Source organism: Neopsephotus bourkii, unplaced genomic scaffold (assembly GCF_033783945.1).
Source record: "Neopsephotus bourkii isolate Nb327-2 ecotype Australia unplaced genomic scaffold, CSIRO-AGI_Nbou_v1 NB_1820, whole genome shotgun sequence".
NCBI lineage: Eukaryota > Metazoa > Chordata > Aves > Psittaciformes > Psittacidae > Neopsephotus > Neopsephotus bourkii.
Window position 1 is genome coordinate 4,649,626 of NW_026902293.1, and position 27,850 is coordinate 4,677,475.

The 27,850-nt window shown below is 39.1% G+C and overlaps 1 protein-coding gene across 4 annotated transcripts in view; it reads left to right on the top strand.

Annotated features, from left to right (window-relative positions):
• The window catches only part of NKAIN3 (sodium/potassium transporting ATPase interacting 3), a 349,553-nt gene that overhangs the window by 256,552 nt on the left and 65,151 nt on the right, over positions 1 to 27,850 (top strand). For all 4 annotated transcript variants that reach the window (XM_061342754.1, XM_061342757.1, XM_061342755.1 and 1 more), the window contains one exon: positions 7,068 to 7,265. In XM_061342754.1, coding sequence (XP_061198738.1) covers positions 7,068 to 7,265 — 198 coding nt within the window. The remainder of the gene's footprint in view (positions 1 to 7,067; positions 7,266 to 27,850) is intronic.

The window sequence follows — 27,850 nt, forward strand, 5'->3', positions numbered from 1 at the left end:
TAACATTCAAGTGAGTTTTTAAGTCTTTTTATGGTGCTTTTTAATGTCACTGTAGTCTGGTACAGAACCTTAAATTTAGGACCCACTCTCTCTTGCATCTATCTCCAGCATAACATTTATCTCCTTACATAGCAAAAGATGTCATAGTGTCGTTATAGTTGGGACGGTGAAACAGAGCACAGAACCCATCAGAAATTAAGGAAATTATTAAAATTAACTGTGTTGTTATTGTGACATTGTATTCTTAATCAAGCCTTTATTCCCATGGTTTCTTTTTGTTCACAACCACTGTGCCCAAGATACAGTTGTTTGGATAATGATAAAGGTGATCCCTGTGTTGACTAGAAGCTACATTGCATCTATTCCTCATACTGGATTATGTGGGCTTTTGGCACAAACTGTGTCTATTAGTTGCATACAAGCTTAACCACTCTGGACTTCAGAGAGCAGACTCAGGCCTCTTAAGGAATCTGCTTGGTAGAGTATCATAAGGTAAAAGCCCTGGAGGGAAGAGGAGCCCAAGAAAGCTGGTCAGTTATTCAAGCATCAGATCATCCAAGCTCAGGACTGATGCATTCCAACAAAGAGGAAGTCAGGCAAAATTGCCAGGAGGCCTCCTTGACAAACTCAAACACAAAAAGGAACCCTACAGAGACTGGGAGCAATGGCAGGTACCATGGGAGGAATACAGAGAAATAGAGCAGCCAGGGATCAGGTTAGGAAAGCTAAAGCCCTGACAGAATTAAATCTGTCCAGGGATATCACGGGCAATAAGAAAAGCTTCTATAGATATGTTGGTGATAAATGGAAGACTAGGGAAACTGTAGGCCCTTTCTGGATGGAAACAGGAGACTTGGTTACGAGGGATATGGAGAAGGTTAACGTACTTAAGGACTTTTTTGCCTTGGTCTTCTCCAGAAAATGAAAATCTAAACCATTCTATGATTCTATGAAGTTGATTCTCGTATTTGTACTATAGAAAAATTATCCAAAACAGTAACACCTGGTACTGGCAGTACACTTTTTGTGTTTTGAGCGTAACTGTTGCTTCCATATCACAACCAAAGACAGAGATATGGGACACAAGCTAAAAATATCACATCAAGACAACAGAAGAAAGCATCTTAATCTGTCTGTCACAGATTCTCTACCTTTTCAGCTCCTGGTGTTGCAACTGGCATATTGAGAACCAGAAGGTGGTCTACATGTGGCTTTTATCAAGTATATTGTTCTTGTTCTTACTGACTAGCTGGGTTTCTTTAAAGTGTAAGTAGCAGGCACAGTATATCAAATGAAGAGATGGAAAGCAGCCTAACCACTGTGAGTAAATGTAGCTGTTCCCACTGCACCTCCAGTGAGACTTGCTTTCTGAAGTGCCGGCTGCTGTGCCAGGGCAGATGTGGAATCTGGGAAGTTTTCCAGAGAAATCATTAAAAAATGAGGTTCTCAACATTAGCTGCTGTGTTTACCTTTTCTTTCTTTCTTGGACTTTCACTAAAAACATTACCAACACTGACAGTGGATGATGGACTGGGAGCATGAACAACTTGCAGAAGATCATTGAGGCAAATGCTGTGTTTTCCAGTGCACTTGAATCTTTCCTCAGCAATTAGTAGCTATTTCATAGAATCATAGAATGGTTAAGGTTGAAAAGGACCTTAAGATCGTCTAGTTCCAACTCCCCTGCCATGGGCAGGGACACCTCACACTAAACCACGTCACCCAAGGCTCTGTCCAACCTGACCTTGAGCACTGCCAGGGATGGAGCATTCTCAGCTTCCTTTGGCAGCCCATTCCAGTGCCTCACCACCCACACAGTAAAGAACTTCTTCCTTATATCAGAGAATAAAAGAGCTTTCACTGCCCTTGCACCATTTGACCCTGGGCAAACTAGCCACATATGATTTACTAGTAATATTAAAGCTAAATGTTAAACTAAAACCACAAGAAAGCGTTAGTTTGTGATGTTTGTCACATTGGGATGCCTATGGTTCAAAAGACAGAAGACTACAGAAGAACAAACAGTTTTAGCATAATCAACCAGGCCAGACCTATCCATTTTAAGAGTAGAAATCCAGTCCCTATCAACATTGCAAGACTCTTCTCAATAGGTATGTACTTTCTTAGCCAGTGTATTTGTTGAATGCTTAGACACTGAATATAGTGCTGAGGCGCATGAGTCTGATCCTTTCTGCTTTGGATATCAATAAATAAAATATGACAAAATAGTGTGCGAAGAGCTTTCTATAGTGGTTTGAGCCAGTTTATCTTTGAGGTGGTGGTGTGTGTGGTGGTGTCACATTTTAATCTTGTGATATTTCAAATGTATGCTTAACTCCATGGGAATCTCAGCAATATCATTTTAAAACAAACAAAAAAAATAGATAGGTTAAAATGTTCTTGCTGAGATTCAAATTTGCTTTACATTATAAACTTTTTCAAATGTCTTCATAGTTTTATTAGCCTTTTAATCAGAATATTTTCTGGCCCATAATTGGAATGTTTTCAGATTTTTATTTTCTTTTTTTTATATGCCAAGAGTTTTTCAAGCCACCTTTTACATTTCCTGGCTTTCTGCTATGAGAAGTTTTTCCACAGCATTTGTGCTGGTGGCTGTATGTGGCCTGCCAATTATGTTTCTAGTTCTTTACTATTACAATTATATTTCAGTCTTGTCTCGATTCTTCATTTCAGTGAAAATCAGATACAGCTTGAGTAAGGGACACAGCACAAACCCTTGACTTCACACAAACTCTTGTCCTATTCCCAGTCTTTAAAACCTGAGGCACTGAAGCAGTGCTTGCAGTTTGCCATCACTCCAGGCTTGTCTTGTCCCTTCCCTCTGGATCGTCACAGGGAATAGGTGAGAGCAATTTTCAGACTAAATGTTCAGCTTAATCACATGTCAAGGACTCCACTGGAGCACAACAGCTTTTCTGGGCTGTCATGACATCTTTGTGCTCATGTTGAACTTCCTATGACAAGTGATGAGTAAGGCTCACTGATCCAATCACACTTTCTAATGCCATTTTTTCTTTTAGCCTTGGAGCTTTTTTCTGTTGTAGTGTGTTACCTCTCTGGGCTTTTTTTTCAGACAAACTGCCACAAAAAGGAGGTAGACCAAGGAAAAGTCATAAGCCATGAAGCTGGGATTTGAGCATGGACCTAATTATTGTCAAAGAGCTCATTTTTAAGGGCAGCAAGTTTCAAAAAACAGCCCCTTGCTGGCTCTTATGACTTGTTCTTGTGACTAATACTAGCCCTGCATGAGGAGTACAGCAGTATGCTTCTCTTGCTGACTTCTTGCCTTCTGGCTTTCTAACAGGGTGGAAAACTAAGAATATGCTGCTAATGAGGGTCTTCGACTAATAGCTTATGCTTATGCTTCAAAGTACTCCTACAGTTAGAGCAGGTTTCCTCAACACTGGGACACATCATTTGTATCTAATGAGGATTAACGTCTCCTTGAAATTAAATACTAGAGGAATGTGTGTATCCCTTATCTGTGTCAACACCACTACATCTTAACTATGAACCTAATTGGGTGTAGAGAATTACAAAGAAACGTGCTGGGTTTTTCCTAGCATTGTGCATATTATCTTTTTATTACCTGTTGAAAAGTTGTTTGAATAAAAATCTTTTCTTCTCACTGGTAAAAACAGAAACTAGGTAGTCAGAGAAATCTAGAGCATCCTTGATACTCTTGCGATGTGAAGACTCTTTGCCTCAACCTAATTAATGCTTATTTATAATAAGCATTATAGTATGTAGTAATAAAATAATAAGTGCTAGGAAGGGCTAGATACCACACAATCAATAATAATAAAGTCAAGGTATCTAACAGTATCTTTGCCAAGACTTAGTGCTCTTGCACCTTTCTGTAAAATTTCAGGTGTTGACTGCTGTCTCGTGGAGGGAAAAGTGCTTCTCCTCCATCCCCCCCAACATGCTAATGCCTTTTGTTGCAATTTTCCTAAAAGTGTATTTTTCAGATAATAAGAAGGAATGAAAGGAATATAAACTAGCATGTCATAAAGCAGAAACATACAATGAAAAAGATATTTCTACAATGCATAATCATCATGTCACAGTGTAATATTTGTTTGTTATACAAGGCAATCTTGGTGTGTTGAGGGTTTTTTCCTGGCGTTTTAGTGTCCTTTTACTTTACACCTGGTGACTTTAGTTAGTCTTACTTTCTCGTTATTTTTTTTTATTATTAGTATAGGCACTGTATATAAAGTATGCAGAAGTAAACAAAAGGAACACAATCCTTATTATTGCTCTTTAGTTTTACAATAAATCAGTCTATGATATTATCTGTTAAAGTGTATCTAGATTCATAACCTAAAAATAGAATCATAGAATGGTTTGGGTCAGAAAGGACCATCAAAGCTTGTCTACACTAACCTCCCTGTCATGGGCACGGACATCTTTCACTAGATCAGGTTGCTCAAAACCCTGCCTAATAGAAAATGTCAATTTGAAAACAAATGTAAAATTTAACTAGATATAATGAAATTAAACGTTATCTCCAATCACTCAGAATCAGTTATTACTGGGACTTAAAGGGATTACATTGCACCTAAAAGAAAATACCTGCCACAGCAATGATTTTCAATAATGATCAAAATTAATCCTTGGGCTGAAGGCCAACACAAATCCTGTACATAGTTTAAAAGCTTAAAAAACTTAGACAGTTAAGTGGGACTCTCCATCAGGAGAAGGGTGGTTATTGGGCTGATCCTACACTCGGAAGCAAACTTCTTACCACAGACTGGAGTATTGCTTTAGTGCTGACTGAAAAGGGAAAAGAGTAATTTCCGTAAGTCCCACATCTGTGTTCTGCCTCCTCTTAGTTTATGGAATCTGTCTGAGAGGTTAGCAGCTCAGGAAGTATAGTTTACCCATTGATGTACGGAATACAAGGCAAGATAAATGTAATGGTCCTGAAGCTCAGAAGACAGCAGCTTTCCATCCACGATTGAAATTTCAATTCTTCAATGAATCCCAACTGGATTTGTCAAAGAGACTACTTGATGTCTCTTGTACAGAGCTGGAAACTGAGTTTCTTGCCATGAAGCAGCATTCTTTTCACAAGAAATATGCAGTTTACATTACATTATCTGCTGAAGATTAAGCATTTTTTATGCATTTGCTTAATGATTGCTTGTGTTGTACACTGTGATGTGATGTACACTGGAAGATAGTGCATGATCTGTTGAAAAACTTCGAGCATCTGGTTGTACTTTCTGAAAGAATTCTGAATTTTAATTAAACATACAACTACGAATAAGCAGCTTTTCCACCATTCACAGTGTTTCCAAGCTCTGAATTCACAAATACTGAAACACACCAAAAGTTTGCTGATACTTAAAACCTCTACACCCAGGCAAAGAGTTTTTGAATTTTCTATACTTCTGAAAATGACTATAAAGATACAGGTTAATTTTTTAATGCCTGGCACTTTTGGCTCATTTTATGGATTAAGAACCTCCAAGAAGTTAGAGAGGAGTGTGCTTCAGCCACTAACAACAAAAAAGGATTGATTTTTGTCAGGCTTGCTTTTATTGATTGGCAGCTTAACATTTATCAGCTCAAACAGCTTATGGCTGCCGTTTTGTGAAGTAACGTTTTAGAGGTCAAGCTAATGCACCAGATGGTTTTGTTTGCATTTCTGAAACTGATCTTTGCTGGGCCATCATTACCTACTTTTACCTGCGTCCAGGACTCAGAACATAATACACACAGTGAAAAGTAATTATGGAAAGATGTTCTCCCAGCCTTATACATAATTTTTGAATAAGAATATATATTAAAAAAAAAAAGACAGCAAGTGTGGTCATGACATCTCTTTTGGTTTTAATCAGAAAATTTAACTATAATATTGTTGTTTCCTTTTCTGCATAGCTAGCAGCCTTTAAATATGAACAAGACTGTCTACTTAAGCATCTCTAAACATGACCATCAAGTCAAGCAATTTATTTTAATCAGCCCAAGAACCAAACCTAAGTGTATCCCAGGAATGAAATATTTTATTTCTAAGAGATGTTTGTTCTGACCACATGACTAATTCTTACATTATAAATGTGCCAGCAACATTTACCATGCTGTTTCCCTATGCAAATTTACCATTTTTCTGTGCCACTGGTGTGAACTAACCAAGCGCAAACACTGAAACAAGGCATAATAATCAAAACTTAAAGACAAAAAAAAAAAAAGAAATAGGAAAAACCCCTTAAGAACAAAGAAAGATTTGACACTGAAGCCACTAACGTCACAATTCATTCCCACAGTTGCGATAACAGTTATAAAGTGTTACCTTGCCATATTTGCTACACACTAACCCACATGGCAAATCCATATTCCTACTCAACAAAGACTTACTGAAAAAGATGAGAATTAAGTATGTGCATATTGCTTGACAGATGACATTTCTTACAGCTGGCAGTTTTTGAAAACACTTGATAACACTGTGCAATCTTTGGCATTGTTTTATGGAGAAAGCCTTGGCTGTTTCCTGAGACTTTATATTTATAATTATATTTTCATTAAACTGAATTGTGTGTCAGCCCCTGATTTTAAAAGTTATTTTCATATTGCAGATGAAAATGTTCTGAACCAACATGAAGGAATGACATGCAAAGTCAAAAGAGAAATGCCTCATCAACTGTAAATAATGCTTCAGCATATCTTCATTTGAAGGGTAAACAAAAACAGCAAATCAGAGCAAAACAGCAATCTCAGAAGCAGATTTCTTCCTGCTAACTAGTAGTAACAAAGACTGGCAGAATATAATTCAGCTGTTAATTTTCAGGTGAGGCCAGAATAGGCACAGTTAACAGAGGAAAACAAGAGGATTCCTCCTGCAACTGGAATGTGGACCAAATGTCCCTTTGGTCAGGATGAAAATAAACAGCCACAGACAGACTGACAGGACAGATTTTCGGAGGTGCAAAGGGCAACAGGGGTATTTTGTGGGCATGTGGCTGACAATTTTGCACACACTTTTTACAAGTACCTTGGAGTTGAGAGGTTTTCACACTTCTTCCTTCCCTTTCTCCTAGGAAACTGATCTCATGACCTTTAACATCTCAATGCACCGCTCTTGGTGGCGGGAACACGGGCCGGGCTGCATACGAAGGGTGGTGCGTCCTTCTGCCCCTGGCATCGTAGAGGATTATTCCTACGTCTCTGTGACGGGCTGCATCATTGATTTCCAGTACCTAGAGGTCATTCACAGCGCTATCCAAATACTCCTCTCTGTAAGTTCACATTTCTTTTTGCAGTCGGATTCCAGCAGTCCTTTCACATGCAGCCTGCTGCTGTTTGGTGTCTTTCTTCTGACAGGGGGATGTAGTAGGTGATGGATGACAGCACAGATTTTTAGTTGGTTTTGGTTTTTTAAATATCTCTAATTTTGAACTAGAGAATGATATTCACATTGTTAAAATGTACACTGCTCCTATCTCATAAGCTCTGTGCAGCCATAATTTCCATTCTGGCCTTTGATGGGACAGGTGAAAATTAACTGGAGTTCTTTGGGCTCATTCATTGAGACATATACAGCAAAGGAGAGCAGATTAGTTCAAAATTAATTTGGCTAAAGATTTCTCAAGTTCACAGTCAGTGATGATATTTATTCAGCCCTGAATGTACATATATTTTACATGGTACATGGCTGTGTTTCTTCCCAAAGTGAGATACGGTTGTAACCCTTGAAAAAGGTCAGAGAAGTATTAGAAATTAAAGTACCCATTTATATTTAACCACGTTATTTGTTCTTTCCTGAAACTTCTTCATTATCAGAATACTCCACCTCCGTGAATGTAGTTGCAATACGAGTCAAAAATTGCAAATACGAGAACTCACTACAAAATGTCTGCAGTGCAGGAAAGCGCTGGGAGCAACAGCCCAGTCTTGGCCACAGTCTTGTCTTAGTCTGATGGCTGCTTCTGCTTGTGATTAAAAGTTGTTTGGCATGAGCTGCATGTGATCTTCTAGAAGTGGTAGCTCTTTCTGTACATAGCTGCATGTAGTATGGCCTATCCCAAATAGGTACGCAGAGGTCTGATACACCCCAGATGCCCAGACCTATTCTGAGAACATAAATGCTCATAGTTTGTTGTCCTAATGATGGTGATCACTGTTTGTCAGACAATGTGAGAAGAGATCCAGTCTGCAGTCCACACCTACTAGTCAGGTGAGCTACCTGGTTTGAACAACCAAAGGGCTGGGTATTCCTCGTCTATTTAGTAACTTCACGCTGTTTACTGACTGGATGGTAAATACTTCCACTAGCAAAGTAGAAGGGATCTGCATGATAAATTTCACTCATTAGTTTAAATTTACTTTCACATTTTAATGTTTTAATTTTTTCAAGATAAGGACATTTCTCTTTTGAAAGAAAATAATTAGTGTGTGTGGCTGTATCTGTCATCCTGTCCAACTGCCTTGAATGAAGTAGTCTGAAAGTTCAAGGTAACTTTGTTACTAAATGCCTTTTGTAAGATGCCAAGTGCTCTTTCCTTACCAGGGCTTTTTCTCAGAATTTGGTCAATTTGTATCTTACATCAGTGATGAATGAACTTCCACTTGACAATCCAGGTCTGAATTAGTGGACTTGGTTAGTGGACCAGTGACATCACATGCACCTGCACAAGCTATGTGTCTGCTCCTATTAGCTTCTCAGGCACCAGTGGTATCACAAACACCTACACAAGCCTTCTCCTGACTGTTGTTCAGTCAGGCAGCAAAGACAGGATCTTTTCCAGTGAAGTCAAAGTGTAATTTTCTTGAGGCCCAGCCCTGTGTATGTCACCATACATTATAATGTTTCTGTGAAAGCAGACCTTGCAGAAGAATTTTGCACAGTCTATCTGTAAAGCTCAGCTGAAGGCACCTTCCTTACTCTTGTGAGGGCCTGGTATTCAAAGAAGGTTCTTTTTCCTCTCTTGTCACACAGCATCATTCCCTCTGCTTTGAAAGGCTGTCCAAGGGAAACTGGAGTGTGGTTGGCTGAAAAGGAAAAAACCATGAGTATTTCCAGTATTACCTCACTTCTATAAGGAAACATTTTTTGTGTTAGAAATTTTTAGAATTTTCTAGGTTCTTTGTGATTAGAAACAAATATAGAGTTCAGTTGGAATCAGGAACAGTTTTACCTCTGCATTTGTCAGTGCAGTACTATTCTGGTCAAAATTTACCAAATGGAAGGAATACAAATACTAATATTAAAATAATAGAATAAAAACAGTTAATAGATGCAAACTGAAAGAAACATGAAAATGGAAAAGTATAAATACTATGTAATAATTACAAAGCATAAGATGTAACAGGCCTTCCCTTTCTTATGGAGTAAATGATTGCCTGGAACAATCATATAAATTCTGGGTACAATTCATTACAATTCATGAAATGAGTTCAAAATGTGCCAGGAACTTGTAAGGCTTGACTGTGAATTAAATAGTTGCCAGTTTAGATATTGCTTTAGACTGATATACACAATGTTAAAATTAAAATCACATACACAAAGTAAGGTGTTTTTTTCCAGTGTTAGTATCTTGCTATCCCATCTGTGGCATGCTGTGATTAGCCTACCGTGAGTCTGTACTTCAGTTCCCATTCTGAACCGTAATTTAGGCTTATTTAATTTTTTTCTCACACAGTACAAAAGTCACCACCTAGATGATCAAATCTGTTGCAGTTTCCTCCCATTTCCTGAGTGCTGTTGGCCTGAGCAAGTTCCCATTCATTTTGGATGCATAACTGCTTTCCTAATTGGGATACCAATTTCAGTTGCTAGTTAAAAGGTCATTGAGTTTGGCTTTTTACAGTACTGAAGAATTGTAGATCCTTCTTTTTCCTTTTCCTAGTAGGTATTCCTAAAAGTAGCTTATTCCTTTTTGGACCTTACAACCTACTTAATTTTCATAACATTTTTATGTAGCAGTAGTGGCGTAACAAACCATTTTACAGTGTAACAAAAACTTTATAGGCATAACAAATCGTTTTATCATGCTAACCCTTCTCCAAATGACCAGGAAGGTGCGCACTTCCATTTGGAAGGGAGTTAGAGCCTCTGTAAGAAGAAATCCCTCCAGGGGTAAGTACTGGATACCTGTCGAGACACATAACTGACTAGCAGCAGTTCTCCATTTTTCAAAGGTGACTTTTCTCTCTTTTCTTTTCTTTTTTTAACTGGCATGGAATGTTTTAAATACACAGAATACTGCAGCTGTGACTACATTGGACCCTGCCTCAGGGAGCAGGCTCAACAGCCATTTCTTTAACTCTAACACAGTAAAGCTCTTTTTGTATTTGCTTTATAGCTGTTTCTAAAAAAAAAAAAAAAAAAAAAGTATCTTTCCTTGATGAAACAGTCACTTTGCTTCTCATCCTGATTCTGGGTGGCTCTTGAAGTGACTGGAAGTTGAAGGTGTTAAACATTTCTTTCAACTCAGATGAAATCAAGAGAAATATGAGAGAATGGTATGAAACTTGTAGAAAAGAAGAGGCATACATAAAACCTGGACCTCCAAAAGAAGGGGTGAAAAAACAGTAAGAAAAACCTCTAAACCTAGAAGCATACAAAGCATTTGAGCTGTTCAGCATGTTGATGCTGACCAAATACAGGTCCATCTGTTGCCTCTTGTAAGTGTCAATTACAGAAACCCCTAGGTGACAGCAAGACGTACAGATGAGCAACACTTATCACAAAAAAAATCCCACTCCTGCAGAGTGGCCTGGTTTTCACTACACTGTAAAGCCAGGCAAAGGTGTAATATAGGATGATTAAGAGTATTGAGTCATTTCCATTGTGGAGTGAAAACCAGTGAACATACCTGCCTAAGGTAAAGTTAGGCACAAATCAGTGGAGAATAGCTTATCAGTAACACAAAACATAGTGCAAAACATAGCCAGAAAAAGCTATTATTTTTTACAGAATGTAAGAAATGTAAGAAAAAGCACTCGTGGAAGCCAAATTTGGAGGGTAATGTGGTGACCATGAGTCTGAATGATACTCCTGCAAGACGGATAGTCTACATCTATACACATAAATTAAGCATGCCAGTGGAACTGGGTGCTGAAGCCAACTGGGTCAGAACAGCTCACATCTCTGCTGATGGTCTCAGCCTCCAAAACCAGCCTAGTTGGTTCAAGCTACCCAGTGGGAATAATCCCTGGGAGTATTCTCTTGCGCAAAACTGTGCCTGGGAACTGTGTGGGGAGAATGGTAGCTAGAGCAGGCCAACCTCCCACACACATAGCGGCATGGGCGACGGTGTGCCAGTGCCAGGAACACTCCCAGGCATACAGAGGAATTCCCTCCTATTGATGCAGCTGCATCAGTAGAAGGGTAGTGGGCAAATGTCCAGCCACAATTCATTCCTCAGAGTAGGCTGAAGCAGGAGCTGGCAGGAAGTAGTTAGATAATCTATTTACCTAGAAGGGTGCAGAAGAACATGTTAATTTTTAAATCCCTGCTAGAGAAACTTATCCCCTACATTTTTGACATGGTAGGGAAAGGGATGTTTTCACATGACATCTTGTGGTTACAGTGACATTTATGAGATACCGTTTGGGGTCATTCTGTCCTATTAAGCTCTTCTACCATACTAATAAGGGAATGTGTGAGCATCTCCAGCCCTGCATTAAGCAGCATGTCTGTCTTGCGTCCACTGTTGTGCCACCACAGATGAAGAATGGGGCATAGAGCTGAAACTTTGGCTGGATAAGGATTGAGTTTCTTTGCTGGTTTTGAATGTCCTTTCACTCTTGGATGCATTCCCTCTTGATGTGCAGACAGAAAACAAAGCTGAAAACACCTTGAACTTGGGGTACAGGTCTGCAAGGATTCAGATGTTCTGTATTTATTGTGGGCAATAATTTCATTTATATTTGGCTTCACTCTGGCCTGCAAGAAAGCTTTGTCTTTTACATAAATGGTTGTGCGAAGATGCTATCAAAAGCAGTGGAGCATGGGTTTGTTTTGAAGCTTTCTTTGGTGCTGTAGAAACCATCGGGGCCGAAACTGTTAGGTGTTCCAATGTTATTTTCCCCATAACATACTCCATCACTTGCATAAGGAAATGATAAGCAAAGTGATCTGATTACATTTCTGAATATCTGTCACAGTCAGTACCTCATACTGACCCTGACCCCATGAAACTACCTCACTTTGTGAATTTCTGCCCTGCTGTCTTCAAAGAATCTGCCAAATATTGGTTGTTTAATATGAAAATGAATTATGACATTTGGTAGACTTAAATGCTTTGTTTGTCAGAGAAAAACAGAATTTAATTAAACTCCACATTTAGAAGATCAGACATAAAATTGGAGGGTTTGCATTTCATATACATAATTAATTGGGGGAAACATTATGACTATTGAGCTAGAGAGAGACTAAGATCAGGGACAGTGCTCAAGTGGCTTAATTAATTTCAGATCATTGACAAAGCTTTTACTTCTGAGCTTTTGGGGCTAATTCGGATGGCTCTTCCTCTATCCTGATGTTAAGATTGCTTTCTGTATGCCTTTTGAAAAACTCCACAAGGTGTTCCAAAAGAGGTTGCAAAGCAGCTTTTGCCCCTCCCCTCAGGCAGCCAGAGCTGCGGTTTGGTTTGTATTCATTTAAATGTAGCAAAAGGGCTAATGGTATCAATATATAACGTGATTCCCTCAGGGAGCTGCAGCAGTCATTTTTTTCCCATTAGTTAGGGCCCTGTTATTTTTATAATTGGTCAGAAAAGGATTCTAGGAAGCACAACATGTACATTGTTCTCCAAAGAAAACCCCTGTAGGGGCTGACACCACTGTTCAGGCAGGTTCCTTGCTCTCTTTCCATCTCCTTGAGTGTAGTGTGATTGATTAAGAATATTGGTCAACATCAGCATGTGATCGGAAAACATGAGTCAATTTAGTGTTAAGGACTACAGGAATGGTACATGAGTAAAATACAGTTACCCTGTCAGTCTTTCCTTGAATTTTTGTTTGCAGCTTTTCACCTTTTTGGTTTAGGAAGCAGTTAACATGTCTTCTTTTCCATAATCGACAATTGCACAAGTGACATGGAAAACTAACTTTACATTGTCTGCAGAGCTGAACTTCAGTGTTATTCCAAAAGAAAGGGTATGAAAGATATGCCTATTCTTATTCTTCTTCCACCTCATAATCATCATATCATCATCATCATCATCACAATAATAGACAGAAACACTTGTCTTTTACCCATGTGAATAATGAGTTAGGATAGGCTGTTGACTTCTTACAGATTCATTAGTAAGTTTAGCATGATAACAAGATTATTGAATATCAGAAGAACTTTTTCAGCCTGGGCAATGTTACAGAGGAGTTGTCAGTCCCTGGAAGAGACTGCAGGGAGCCTAGAGGCTTGTGCAAACCTATGGCCTTTGTTATTACTCCCAGTGCTTCGTAATCAATGTTTCATTGTATTTGTATCATAATCTACACCTTGTGCAATTCCTCCAGTGTCTATGGCATTGGATCAGGGATGCATACAGTCCACTTCACCTTTGCAATATCAAGCTTTCCATGTTAAATAAATAAAAACAGAATAAAAATTAGTGAGAGACTGTATCTGCACCTATGTTCTAGAATGGCCTTGTGCTTTCTCATTTAGTCAGACCTTATTATTCATGGTCATGTGTAGGTGGTCAAATACACAAGTATATTTGTCTAATTACCAGTCTGGATCAATAAAGCAGCAGTATGAGACAGAATTAAGAAAAATCTGTGGTTTTTTTCCATCTCAATTGTCCTTTCCAGGGAAGTCTGCTCTTTCAAGCAGCTCATTTAAAGGGAATTGAAACCACTGATACTACAGTTATTTGCATGTTCATTTATTCATTAAGTGTTATGTTGGATTTGTGAAAAAACAGGCAACTTCTGCAGCAGAGCTGGTTAAAGATGAAGAGATAGGGAACAGCAGTTTAAGCACTAGCAATATAGATAGTAGTGCCTTCACCTTGTCAACTAATCAATTTGGGAACTAAATTGTTCTAGACATTTTGCAGTACTTGATATGGATTTCTTTTCCATTTTACATAAAAATTACTGTGGCATTTTTTCAATATTGTACAAAACACAATTAAATTGCATGCAGCTATTAAGAAATATTTTTATTTACACAAAAAATATTTAAAGTAAATACAAAAGTTGATTGTCTATTTCGATTGGGTTTAGTTCATTAATGTTTCAATAAAAATATGCAGAAACATGAGATAAATGGAAGATTTGGAAAATAATCAATATCATGGCCCTTCAACTATTGCTCAAAATTACCTCCCCTCTGGCAGAAGCAGTGTAAAAGACTATATGTCTGCAACTTAGTTACTGTAATGCTCAGTTAAATACTTATAATTCAGATCCATTTCCAGTATTTTCAAGTTAACCTGAACTGACAGTGAACAGGAAACTGTAGCAGCTCAATGCATAGAAAACTTGGTGGTCACAATGTAAGGCAGCATCTCTGCAAATAAGCAGAAGAGGTGGTGGAACAGGTAAATACATGTTAAACTGCCTCAGGAAACTTGTATGCTTACATGCTATGTTTAGAGCTGAGCAGAATGCTGAATGCTGCACTAGGAACTGGGAAATTATAAGAGAAAGTGGAAAGTGTAACAAACACTGGTGATTTCAATATTTTTTTAGAGAACAAGGAAATCCAGTGCTTTTCATTTAGAAAAATCAAAGCAGTATTTCCTTTGTATTTTAGGGACATTTTATTGACTATATTGTCTGTAGCCATAAACTGTTTGATGGGCTACTGAGACACCAAGGAGCCTGAAAACAGGAAGTCAGAGCATGGTGCTCCCACGGGTATTTGTCTTCACACCTCTGGGGACACTCCTGAGCTTTCAGCAACTTCTGTGGCAATCAGTGCATGATAGTTTCCTCTGAAGGTGGAATCAAATTCATGCCTTTCTGCCAACCAACAATCCGGTGCAAACAGATCTGCCCAATCTCCAGCAGCGTGCTGCAGATCAGCTCCAGTTTTGACAGTTGATAAACCAACCAAGGAATTGAATCTTCTCTAGGCTAAGTGTTTGACAGCTCTGGCTGAATAGGCTTGACTTTGGTGGGGATTTTTTATTTTTATTTTTTTTTCAGAAAAAAATTGATTTTTACTTGCAGATCTGCTTTTAAGTAATTAAAAGGTATTTTGCTAAGAGTATATATTTACTAATACTAAGATTCCTTAATCTGTGTCATGATTTAAGCCCAGCTGGTAACTCAGAACCACACAGCTGCTCGCTCACTCCCCCCATTTCTTCCTCCCCCTGCTCCCAGAGGGATGGGGAGGAGAATCGAAATAATGTAACTCCCACAGGTTGAGATAAGAGCAGTCCAGTAACTAAGGTATAACACAAACCACTGCTGCTGCCACCAGTGATAATAATGATAAGGGAAATAACAAGGGGAGAAAATACACCCGCTCACCACCCGCCGGCTGATACCCAGCCCAACCTGAGCTATGATCTAGCCCTTCCAGGCAACTGCCCATAGTTTATATACTGGGCATGACGTGCTGTGGTATGGAATACCTCTTTGGTTAGTTTGGGTCAGGTGTCCTGTCTCTGCTTCCTCCCAACTTCCCCTCCTCCCTGGCAGAGCATGAGGCTCACAAAGTCCTTGGTCAGAGTAAACATTTGAACAGTAACTAAAATCATCAATGTTATCAGAGCTGTTCTCATGCTGAAAGTCAAAAACACAGCACTTCACCAGCTACTAAGAAGGAGAAAAATGACTGCTACAGTTGAACCCAGGACAGTCTACGTCTGCACCTGCAGTGTAAAGGACGCAGACAAATCAGAGGCAAGCATTACTCTACTGTCTCTGATCCTAACAGCAACAGGTCTGTGCTCACTCATACTCATCGTGGTGATTCCTTCTGCATATTGTAGTTGATAACCATGTGACCAGACTTTCTTATGCAGGGGAAAAATGTTCACTGATTAAAACCCTCCTCTGTATGAGCTTCCACCGACAGGACATTTTTCTTTTAATCATGCACTGAATTCACCGCCTTGCTCTTCCATTAAAATTTATTCCCTGAATGTGACCTGACTGCTTAAACAATTCTTCTTTTCTCTTGACTGCAGTCCCCGATGATTTGCAACACTGTCTGTTTTGTCCTAGGGAAATAAGAGAAGCCAGAGCAAGAATTTCACTAAACAAGCAGTGAAGCAGCTCATACTCCTCAAGCTTTGAGGGAATGATTTGGTTTTTACCAAGGAAGAAAGTCAATGTGCATATGTGCTGCTCTCAGAACAACTTCACAGAAAGACAAGGTTTTCTGGGGAAGTGCATTTTGATTTAGGAAGATTGCAATCCAGAGGCTTATGTTCTGCAAATGCTGCCTTTATAGCTTTCCTAGCTAACGCTTCTGGCCCACATTGTGTGATACATTTGCTTATCTTTTTGAGAGTTCTTTGTTCACTATCTAGAATTGTGATAACTGTTGATAAACTTCTTGTACCTGTTTCCTTTATATTTCTTCAAAGCAGGGGAGAGAATCCAACGGAGAGATACGAGTCCCAGCTCAGGGTGTGCTCCCCTGGCACCAGCATAAGTGTTTTGGACAGGGGGCATGGTGGACTTGTTACAGGGCTGATCCACCCCTTGGCTACATATATCCACTGAGCTCCTATCAGCTTTCCCATGGAAGGGACTGGGCATGGAAACATTCTAGTTCATGCAAAATCCTCTTGACAAAGCATGTGGGAAAAGGCACTGAGTTGCAGTAGTAATGCCAGAGTTACTCTTTTGCTACTTCACTGCCTGCCATAGGAGGTGGCTGCCACAACACTCTTCATTCATCGATTAAGTGTTCATAGCTGCATGGGTAGGAAGGAAAGGGGGGTCTAGTAGCCCATGAGACATATTCACAGGTAGCAGAGTTTGGGTGACACTGCAGTACAATACGTGAAACTAATAAAAAGTTTATATATGCGTACAGTCAAGATGCTTGTTAATAAGTACCTAAGAAGTGACAATATTACAGTAGTAATTACATAAAGTTTCCTCATAAATTTTCCTTTTTTTCAGTTTGAATTTGTTTTTTTCACTGGTTATCATGCTTGCCTAAGAGAGAAAGCACTTTTAATACACTTTTATAGAACAAAAGAAATTAGTTTCATGTCATGGAAGAAAGACTGACAAACAGGTGAGAAGGATGAGGGTTGAGATTGTGGCTAGGAATACATATGTATAAGGATTTTTGTGTTCTCTGAAGATTCAGAATAGATAGAGATCGAGTGAAATGGATGCTTGAGGCAATTCTTTGCTGTGGTTTGATTATGATTTGAACAGGTAAGATTGCTAGTGGTCTTGAAAGGGAGACTGATGTGAATTACTTTCAGCTTGTAAGTTTTTGTCTCCTGTCACTAACTATTCTAACAGAACAAAATCACCTTAAGGTAGAAGTCTGAAAAGCAAATTTAATTTCTTCTCACCCTTGTAGAATATGTAGAAATTTTCGGCTGAAACAATTGCCCACACAGAAGGACAAAAATGATGAATAATGGTGTTGCTCTGCAATTCTGATGTTAGCCTGAATGAAAATGATAATTGAATAAATCAGGTGTTGTGAAAAACATCTACTAGATCTCTGATACAGGTAAAGATTTTTCAATAATTCATTCCTAGTGATGTGAAACTTTTCTAGATTAACTTTCCATTTCCTCTTATGTAAATTCCTGCCATGTAGATTAACTGATAATCATTGGAATAACAGTAAAAGGCAGTAGATATTTAAACAGCCTCTTAAAAGAATATGATCATTTCCATTTTGTAGCTAGTTTATTTATACCTTTTCATTAACTTACAATGCACCTGATATACTCACACTTGTAGTTATATACAGATTCAAATAAATAGCTAATATATGAAGATCAACATAGAAAACTAAACCTACATGGGCATCAGCCAAATGCTGCAGACATTTGAAGCTTCTGGATGTCATTTTCTGGATGTCAGTGAGTTTAGTGTCCATGAGAGCACAAAATAAACCATCAAAGTGATTCTTTACCAAAACCAAACTGTAAAAGAAAATTTTCTGTGTTCCATTTGTTATTTTTAGAGAGTGCTGGAAACCATATTTAATTTATTTGTGGACCCAAACCACAGCCTCACTTAAACACATTCCAGTCTTCAATAATGAAAATCTCGTTACCTGTGCCATCATGTTATTTACTGGTAACATGAACCATTTCTGCCGCATAGAATCATAGAATGGTTAGGGTTAGAAAGGACCTGAAAGATTGTCTAGTTCCAACCCCCTTGCCATGCACAGGAACATTTTCCAGCAGACCAGGTTGCTCAAAGCCCCATTCAACCTGGCCTTGAACACTGCCAGTGATGGGGCAGCCACAGCTTCCTTGGGCAGCCTCTTCCAGGGCATCACCACTGTCATACTGAAGAGTTTCTTCATTATACCCAACCCAAAGCCCCTTGGTTTGGAAAGGTGGTTTACTCCAGCTCTTGCTAGGCAATTCATTTTTCCTTCTGCATACAGGATGCACAGTGTGCACAGGGGGGAGCATAGCATGTATAGAGTGAGAGAGAAATGGAGCCTGGGAAGCAGGAAGTCCTGTTGCCTGGTAGCTGGTTGTTTATCAAATATTCACTCTCACAGGGAGTCATGTAACTACAAATAAGGGTGCCAGGTGCCCTGTTAGTGCGTAATTTAACGTACTGCAACAGTACTATAGCCTCTATACCATATATGGGGGCTGTCCAATTTACTCTTGTAATAGAGTGCCTGAAAGACTTTGGCGTTTGCTTTCAGCTTTAAGCCTTTTGGAAATTCTTCTTACTTCACTGATTTGTGGATTTTGTTCATAGACAGTGGAGATGGGATGCCATGGGAGACCTGTAGACAAAAAGCATAAATAACATAGAAATATCTCAGGCACTTGGCTTTTTTTCATGATGTTAGATCGACAGATTCTCCTGCCTACATGCTAAGAATATTTTATAATCACTGGTGGTTTCTCCTTTGGTCTGTTAGCTTCAGTCTCGAGATGCCACTTGAAAGTAGCCAAATAACGATTTTTCTTTTTCATAGGGGAGTCATTTATGTTTATTAAAACGTTGTAAACTAACACCACTAAAACACACCACCATTTTCACCAGAAGTAATTCTGGTGAAATAAATGGAAATATACAGTTGTAAAGCTGATGCAAGGGAAAAATAAGCCCCTAGGTGCTCATTGATAACGAATTTATGTAGGAAACAATGAATAAGGAGAAGATTGCCTAGACTTTGCAGTTTCCAGGGCTTTCACGTATGTTCTAGCAGCGTTATTGAACCTGGGCACTCATTACAATAAATAGTGTCTTTCTAGACACTCATTTCTTTGTAGGGTTTTACAGAGGGAATGGAATGTGTATTCCCTCTGGTGAGAAGGAATGCATCCACATATGCTATACAGGGTGCTTGATTTCAGGAAAGACCATTAAATGAGCATGAAACCATGATATATTTATTTATAACTACCAGCCACCGTGTATCATGTCATCTGAAGGAATAATGTCATCTAGAAAAAGCTTTACTCATTTAAAGCTCACCTAACTTGCATTCATTTTGGTTCGAAATGCTTTGAACAGAAATGACATTAAAGAGTACTTGAGCTATAACCAACTGTTTCACTTTCATATTAATCTTCTTGACCTCTTTCTGGAGGGGAAAGTCTTTCAGCGGTAGATGTCAATGTGGGAACTGTATCTTTTGGGGTCTCCTTTAGAGCCTGAACAGTTTCAGAGACTTCAAAGAGGGAATGGAGAGAGCTAGAAGATGAAAAGGCACCAGACTTCTCTGTTTGTTGTCACCTGGGAAAGTTTTACCAGTGAACAAAGGAATTTTACAGCTAACTGCAGCCATTTCTCTCCTCCTTTGAATAAGCCATGCCAGGCACCACACCAGCTCATGAAGCCTGCAGCTGGGTGATAAGGAAACTGGGGACAGACTGCCTGCTCTCAGCCCCATTTTTCAGGCTCAGGGACCACAACATATAAAAATGTGCTGCGACCGGGAGTCTGACCCTGTATTTGTTGACAACTGCATTGCAGTCTAAGTGACAATGACTTGTCACGTGTGTCAGAAACAATTACATACCTCTGGCTCCTCCTGCGTCAACACCAACACCTGCTCCACAGATTAGGAACCTCCTGATCTACAGGGGAAGAATTTTGAGCATGGTGGAGATTGATGACTTCCATCCAGTGAGAAATTGAAGCACTTTATCATGTAAAATAAGGCAAACACACACAGTAAATAGAAATATTCTGAAATGAGTTAGGAACTTTGTAGCTTGCCCTGATGTGGACAAGCTGAATTTTTGAGGACGGTCATACAGAAGTTTTCCACAGAATAAAGTATGAGCTTTGATTCTGCTTTTACTTGTGCAAAATTAAAAATGCAAACAAAGCAAGTGGGATGTGGGATTATCTGCACAGCTTTGAAGTGGTAGTTAGAGTGCATCCATTCTTATGATCCAACATATTCAAAACAATAAAGATAAAAGTAATGCTTTACATGGAATATCATCTGTGCCTTTAGCATATGCAAAGACTGCCTTGAAAAGTTTTGTACATTTCCATGGTAAATTAAGCCTTTTTTTTTTTTTTTTTTTTTCGGAATTCCTTTCATTTGAGGAAACAGAGGCTCTTGAGAATGAAAGTGCATCTGCACAGCACAGGCTCACTTTCCCACTCCTTTCATCTCTTATTTTGCAGTTTCTAATTTGTCGCTGAAATCAGCATTTCGGTCTCTGGCTCAGATTATGATTTTCTGATAAAAGAGACATTTCAACAGCAAATAACTGAACAGTGAGGAACAAGGAGAATAAAGATGCATTTAGGGCTGAGCCTGACTGTTTACACCTGTCAGAAATAGCAGACTTTGCCAATTACCCTAATAATGAATATGTTAAATTGAAATTCACATCCTACACCTGAGCCATGTTCATTTTTAACACAAACCATAGTAATAAAAAGCAAATGTAGTATTCCCTTCTTGAATACATAGTTTGCTTTAGTGAGCTTGCTCTACTTAGTGATAGAATTCCTTACCAGAAGCGAAAATATAGGATGTATGTCTATAATTAATTGATTTGTCCTTACAGGGTATGTTTGTGTGAATATAAACTGCATGGTATATAGTTTTGTCCTTGAAGAATACATACACTTCTAATCTGTAAGATGCCAGGTCCCTGGACAATTAGAGTTCTGTATTGCCAAGCTCAAATTCTAGGTGCTTCAAGGAGTTCAAGCAGAAATTTAAGAAAGAGAAACGTGTTTTGTAACTGTGTTCTGTCAGATAGACTATATAAACACAGGAGCTGGGCTGGTTGAATTCAGAATGCATTTGGTTATTCACTACACAATGGACTGAATAATCCTATAAATATTTATGAGTATACCACAGAGGACTTACTCTTTCTTCCAGCATGTGGAGATTTTATAATGTGCACCATGTTAGTTCAAAGTAGAACCTAACGGTTTGGTTGCTGCTTGATGTATCTAACAGCATGGCTCTGCATCACATATGCATACTCTCTAGACAGTTACTCACAGACAATATTTTAGGCTGTAATTCAGGAGGAACTAGTCTATGACCACCAATACATGCCAAATATATTTGTCAATACACGCCAAATATATTTGTCAATACACACAGCATATATTGGGGTTGAAGAGGATGTAAGGTAGGAGCTGCTCTGCACTTTGACCTGAGGCAGCATCAGCCAGGCTCTGTGGATTAGTAGTTTCTAACGAGTAGTTCAGTCTGAGCAATAATCCTAGTGGAGAGGAACGGAGAAAAATAAATGAATAATAATAAAAATAATAATAATAATAATAATTTAAAAAAAACATAAACTAAACCAACCAAATAAACAAAACCCCAAGAGAATCAGATTAGATTTTATTGGTTGGATTTTTAAAGATAAAATGGCTTTAAGAATGCCAACTGCCAACTTGAGGAGCCTTATGGTCTGCAAAGCTGCCCTCTTCCTAAAATGGGTAATTCATTTGTTTGGTTTCTGATGTTATCCCATGAGCAAGACTATGCTCAGTTCAAATTCAATATCAATATCTTTCAGTTAAGAGCAATTTCCATGCTTCCCTCATCCACCTCTTCTATGATTCACCTTTAGCCATAAAATAAACTGCAGTCTCCCTTCCTAGAGCAAGAAATTTTCTTCCTTCCCACTTTTCCGTTCCCTATCAACTTTTGAACTTTTTTTTTTTACATTTGTCAGTGATTCTAAACTGAGAGCTGTCATTTATGTTCATGTTCTGACATTTGTCTCTGCTGATGATCAATCACTCTGAAGAGTACACATAGACAAATGCCATTAACTCAGGTTTCTGTTGAACCCCAATTTGGGTTCTGTTAAAATCAGGACTTCTAATTCTGAACACAACAGATGCCCTTGTACAAGCAAAAGGAAGAGTAAGGTGTTATTTATCCAATTCCCATACCCATGGGAACATGGTAACATTTGATGGGTAACTTTGTTACAATTCTTGCAGTATTATCCTTCATACTGATAGTGTGCATTTTTATGAGTGTTTCATTTCTGATGAGAATTGGCTTTTACAGCATCTCTCAGCCATGCCAGCTTGCTGTGCTGTGGTTCACATCACCGAGATATCTCTTAAGTACATGAGCTGGATCCCCTCTGCATGGAACTGTCCTCCTGGAGGACATATCAGGCATGAGAGACCCAAATGGGCATTCAGCTGATAGGATCAGACTAGATCCAGTCCAAAAACTAAAGCCAAACCAAAACAGAACCTGATGTATGCGCAGCATGGCTATGAGGTTCTCTGGTCCAATTGTTTGACTGTACAGTTCTGTGCCTGCTGATCTGTCCTGCTTGCTAGTGTAGACACAGCCCTGGTCATCATTGTCGTTGAGGTTGTCTACCAACATATAATTCTGCTTAAAATTTTCCTTAGTATGCTAACACCTGAAAATAAGTTAGCTGAACTACCAAAACTTTTCTGAGAATGAGACCAAGATAAAATGCTCTAACCTGCCAATTAGAAAAAGTGAGGAGATTCTTGTTGTAGAACAGGAGTCTGACGTCCGCAGGGAGGAAGAGATGAAGGAGAATCCTCTAATGTTCAACATTTCTGCTCCCTGACTACACAGAAATTTGATGAAATCCTGTTTCAGTAACTTCTCTTAAACGTGTCATACTTCTTCTCTGATGATTTTGTTAATGCAGAGCAGGCTCCACAGCTCACAGCTGCCTTGCACTGTCCCCACAGATAAGTTGCAAAGGCCCAGCAAACCTTTCACTTAGAGCAGTTCCTCCAGGAGTTATTGAAAGGCATTGCCTTTTGATCTCATGCTTTTGCTGATGATATGCGAGGAGACAAGATAAGCAAGGAGCAATAGGGAAAACAGAAAAGTGAAAAATGTATGAAGAGGCTACATGATAAAAGGAGAGGGGAAATTCTCTGCTTCTAACGTTAGGTGTGCTCTTCAGAGACAATATCTAAGCAGTACAATCACATCCTATATGAAAGCACAGATACTTTATTTCATGTACACATTTGATCCATCCTTCATAGTTAGTGTTAAGCACCTTCCCATATCAGTACCTGAACTACCGTGCATGCCTAATCTAGCCTGACATTTCTGGGTTAAGTGTTAGCTACCATTAGCGTGCCTGAACTGAAAGAACATTATTAATTAAGTACCAATTTTGAAAAAGCCCAATTCTCTTAACTTTATTCTTCTATGTATTTGTGTAGACGGTAATTGACACTGAGCTATGAAATATCTGATCATATTAGGGCTAATTGCTGTTTACCCTTTTTCAAGAAAAAAAAGGTGCAAAGACTCAGAAGAATTGATAGTTGCTGCTCAGGTGAGGTGTAGTCTAAAATCTAGGGCAAATTACACTGTCTTTATAATTCTTTTTTTCCTTTGTAGTGTCTTTGGTAACTTTTCTCTCATCTGATTCTGAAACAAATGCTGAAGATCTTCAGAAGGAGATAAGCATCTCCCAGATCAAAGTCTTTGATGTAAATGTGCTAGCTGAGTGATTCTGTTTGTACTTGTTCACATAGGTAAGAGCACCAGTACTAACACTGATTTATTTTAGAATTACAATCCTGAATAAGCAGGAACACATTACATCTGAGTCTCATTTGCTAATTGGCATTTTCAGTTTCTCAGAACATTTGTTCCCTCCAGTTTTAGTAGTGTCTTGTCTGTGAATTATGATTTAGAAGCCAAAGCCAGACACACGGGATGAAGCAGACAGAACACTGATGCCTGTCACACAGGCATGTGCTACTGCTTTTTAGCTACCAGGCAAAGATTTAAATGAGCAAGGAGCCTTCAAAGAAAGCATCAATCTCAATAACCAGTGAAATATCTACTGTCATTAAAACAGTTTCAGCTGAGCAGATATGTTCAAATCAATGCTGAAGATTTTGAGGCTGGACAAGTACAAAGCATCAAAGGAATGCATAGACTGTAGAAATTAATGTTTTTTTTTGTTAGGAAGTATATCATGAAGAGAAAGGACAGCAGTACTCAGCTAGAGAAGAGAATTTTCTGTTTCTTTCCAATCATTAATATCTGTAATTGTGCAATCACAGCTTGGGTCTGTTAAATTGGAGAGAATATTTAAAGGTGCCAAATACTAGAAGCAAATAATTACAAATATATTTTTCCCACATTCGTTAATGAATCTTATGTAAATAACCTGATTTTTTGTGATTTTGTTACCGAAAGTTATTCAGGAAATCTTCCATACGGATAAACTTCAAGAAGTCAGTTGCCTGCACAATTTTTTTTATTGTACTAATTATAAATAATTACCAGTTGGAAACAGGTCATTCAGCCATGTGTTTGAAACCCTGTTCTCTGGTTATATGAACATGATTGTAGTAGAGAAGAGGACTAGTAAGTACAGAATGTTTCATCTTTACCACATTTCCTTTGGAAACTGCTGGTTTGCCCTTCTTGTTAGTAAGCCTAGATGCCTCCTACCCAGAAGAAGTGATGTGCAATGACCATGCCTTCTCATGGGTGTACCTGGCTTGCCAGTCTTCCGGTGTCTGCCACTAGTGCTCTGAAACCACCCCAGCCCAATGTCACCTACCTGATGAAACATGGGTGAGCAGCTGGATGTCACCCCTTGCTGCTCTAGCTTGTTGGGTGTGCAGATATTTCTGGGTAGTCTCACATTATGATTGCTGGTACCAGTCCTCTCTGGAGAGAGTGTAAGTACTGGTCCCTCCGAGTGCTTAACAGTCACTTAGCAGGATCAACTAGCAAGTCTGCAAGCAGCATAAAAAAGCTGGGACGGAAAGCAGTAACATAGTAAAGCAGAGGATCTTATGGCAGGTTAGAGGAGTGCTAGCAAAAAACTAGGGCCTCTGGGAGACTTCATACTGACTAAAACTTGCATGAGGAGCTATGACACATCTGTTGGAGGCCCAGAGATGAGAGGATACTATATGCAATCAACACAGTGAGATATTAATACGATCGTAAGAAAGGCTTAAAGTACTGATTTGTGAGCACGATGGCATTACCACAGTTCTAATAATCTTTCTGTTCTGAGCTCTCAATCTCTTTTCTCTCACCCTCCTACCACCTACTGATCAGAATGGAACAGGTATTAAAAAACATACAGATACCTAGATCTCCCCCCTTCCCTAAGCATGCAACACAGACATCAGCGCTTACCTTCTCAGCCCCTACATAGGATTTACTGTTTTGGTCCTTCCTTATCTCTATGCCCAGAGTGAGGACTTCATGGACTTAAAAGGATAACATTCAGGGGGAAAAAAAAGAGCATTTATAGCAACAGATGGAAAATAAAAGTAGCAAAGGAGGGGGTTGTCTGGTGTGCATTTAAGATTGCTCCTTTGAGCTAACATTAAGTATTAAAAAACTACTTGTTCAATTTTTTTGCTATTTTAACATAGTCTAAAGTTCCCTGCGTGTTGGTTCACAGGTATGAAAGTGAACACTGATGGTGCCCTGTATTGTGTCAGCATCCAGCAGAGCCCACACTGCCAGGCACAGCTGCATTGAGGACATCTCTTCCTGCTGCCAATATTTCTTTGTACCTTCCTCTTCTGTACTAGCTCTGGAGTAAACAGCAGCAACCCCCATTGCCTCATTTTCTTGTTGCCTTTCTTCAGAGAGCTTTTCAGTGCTTTGAGACGTACAGGAGGACGTACAGTTTGCTTTGCTGTGAAACTTTCCAAAACTGGTATCAACCCAGACACCAGTTCATGAAGACATACAGGCAATTACTAGCAGCTGCCTGATCTACCCGACAGCCCAAATGGAATTCCTTAGTTCTTTCCTCCCATTATCATAAACTACATACACTTTGCTCTTAGCTTGCTCACACACATTTCATAGAAATACATACGTGTGAAACCATTGCTCAGGCTCCCAGGACTCTGGAAAGCCTTTGGAGTATGTATTTATGCAATAGCTAATAAAAAGCAGTGTTCAGACATTGATTTATTGTCCTCTTTGCATCTTTTTCCTATGAGAAAATAGTCTATGTGGTTAATTTACTGGAGACATAAATACTGGGGATAACAGGTAAACAAACAAGTGACCTGAACATATGGGCATAGAAACAAAAGCCTGCTCTCAGTTTATCCTTTTTCTAGTCTGCAAAAATTATCAATATGGTTCCACACCATATATGTTTGCTTAATAAAAACCAAACAACCTACTACTGCTTGCAATGCTTACTTTGGTGGCCTTCTTCTGCCTTGCCATTCTAACCCGTGATCATTTATCTCTCCTGACTTCTGTAAGGCTCTTCCCCAGGCACCTACAAAGGTTGTACAAAATTCAGGAAACAGAAAACAGACCAATGGTTGTAGATGGTAAGATCAAACAAGGTCTCAGCTACATGATCAGCTTTGTGTCTGCAAGCTGATCTGATACCAGGTATTATCTTGCCTCGTGTGTATTATTTTGCTGCTGAGGGGATCACTAAAAGTCACTTTCTCCATTTAGAGACTCCTTAATATGGAGGGAGTATCATGTAGCAACCCTAGGAAATGCTATTTTCCCATATTCTACATAGCAGCCAAAGGCAAAATGATTTTTCCATTACGTTTGCTGCAAATGAAATATGCAGAAGGTATAGAAGTCTCTCTTAAGGAGGTCAGCGTGGGAATAGAAACAACTGTGGGCTAGTAAAAGATAGTTTAGCACAACTACCTTAGTCATCTCTTAATAAATATTTGTGTGAAATATGTTATGCACCAGTCTAATGTAGCCTCAAACAACACTGCACATTAGAAGCAGGAATATTCCTTCTGCACACAGGCCATGGTTTGCCTGCTACCGCATGCAATTGCTCCATGGGGCCACCACATTTTCCAGTTGAATGGCACCTGACTGCAGAGGGGAGCTCATCAAAATCACTGAACTAACTGTACAATGAACATACCACCAAATGTGTGAGAGGTGAGGCAGCCTCTCCCACAGGCATCTCCTGTGGGATTTTCTTTCCTGGTGAGGCACTGCTGCTGTCGTCACTTCCCCAGTCCACGGCTATGCAGCCATTGCTGCATTATTAACTGATTTAGTCCTATGACCTTTATTAACTGATTTTGTCCTATGTCTCTTTATTCAGTGTTGAAATACACTTGTCACACAGTATGTCACTGTGTTCACAGTATTAGACACAGATCAGTCTCTTCTCTGTCTCGCTGCTGAGTTACAGATAGTTGCAAGACAGGTAGAAATTAGAAGAAAAGCCAAGTAACAGTACAGTTAATAGCAAACAAAGGTGGGATGTGAGACAGAGGTGTG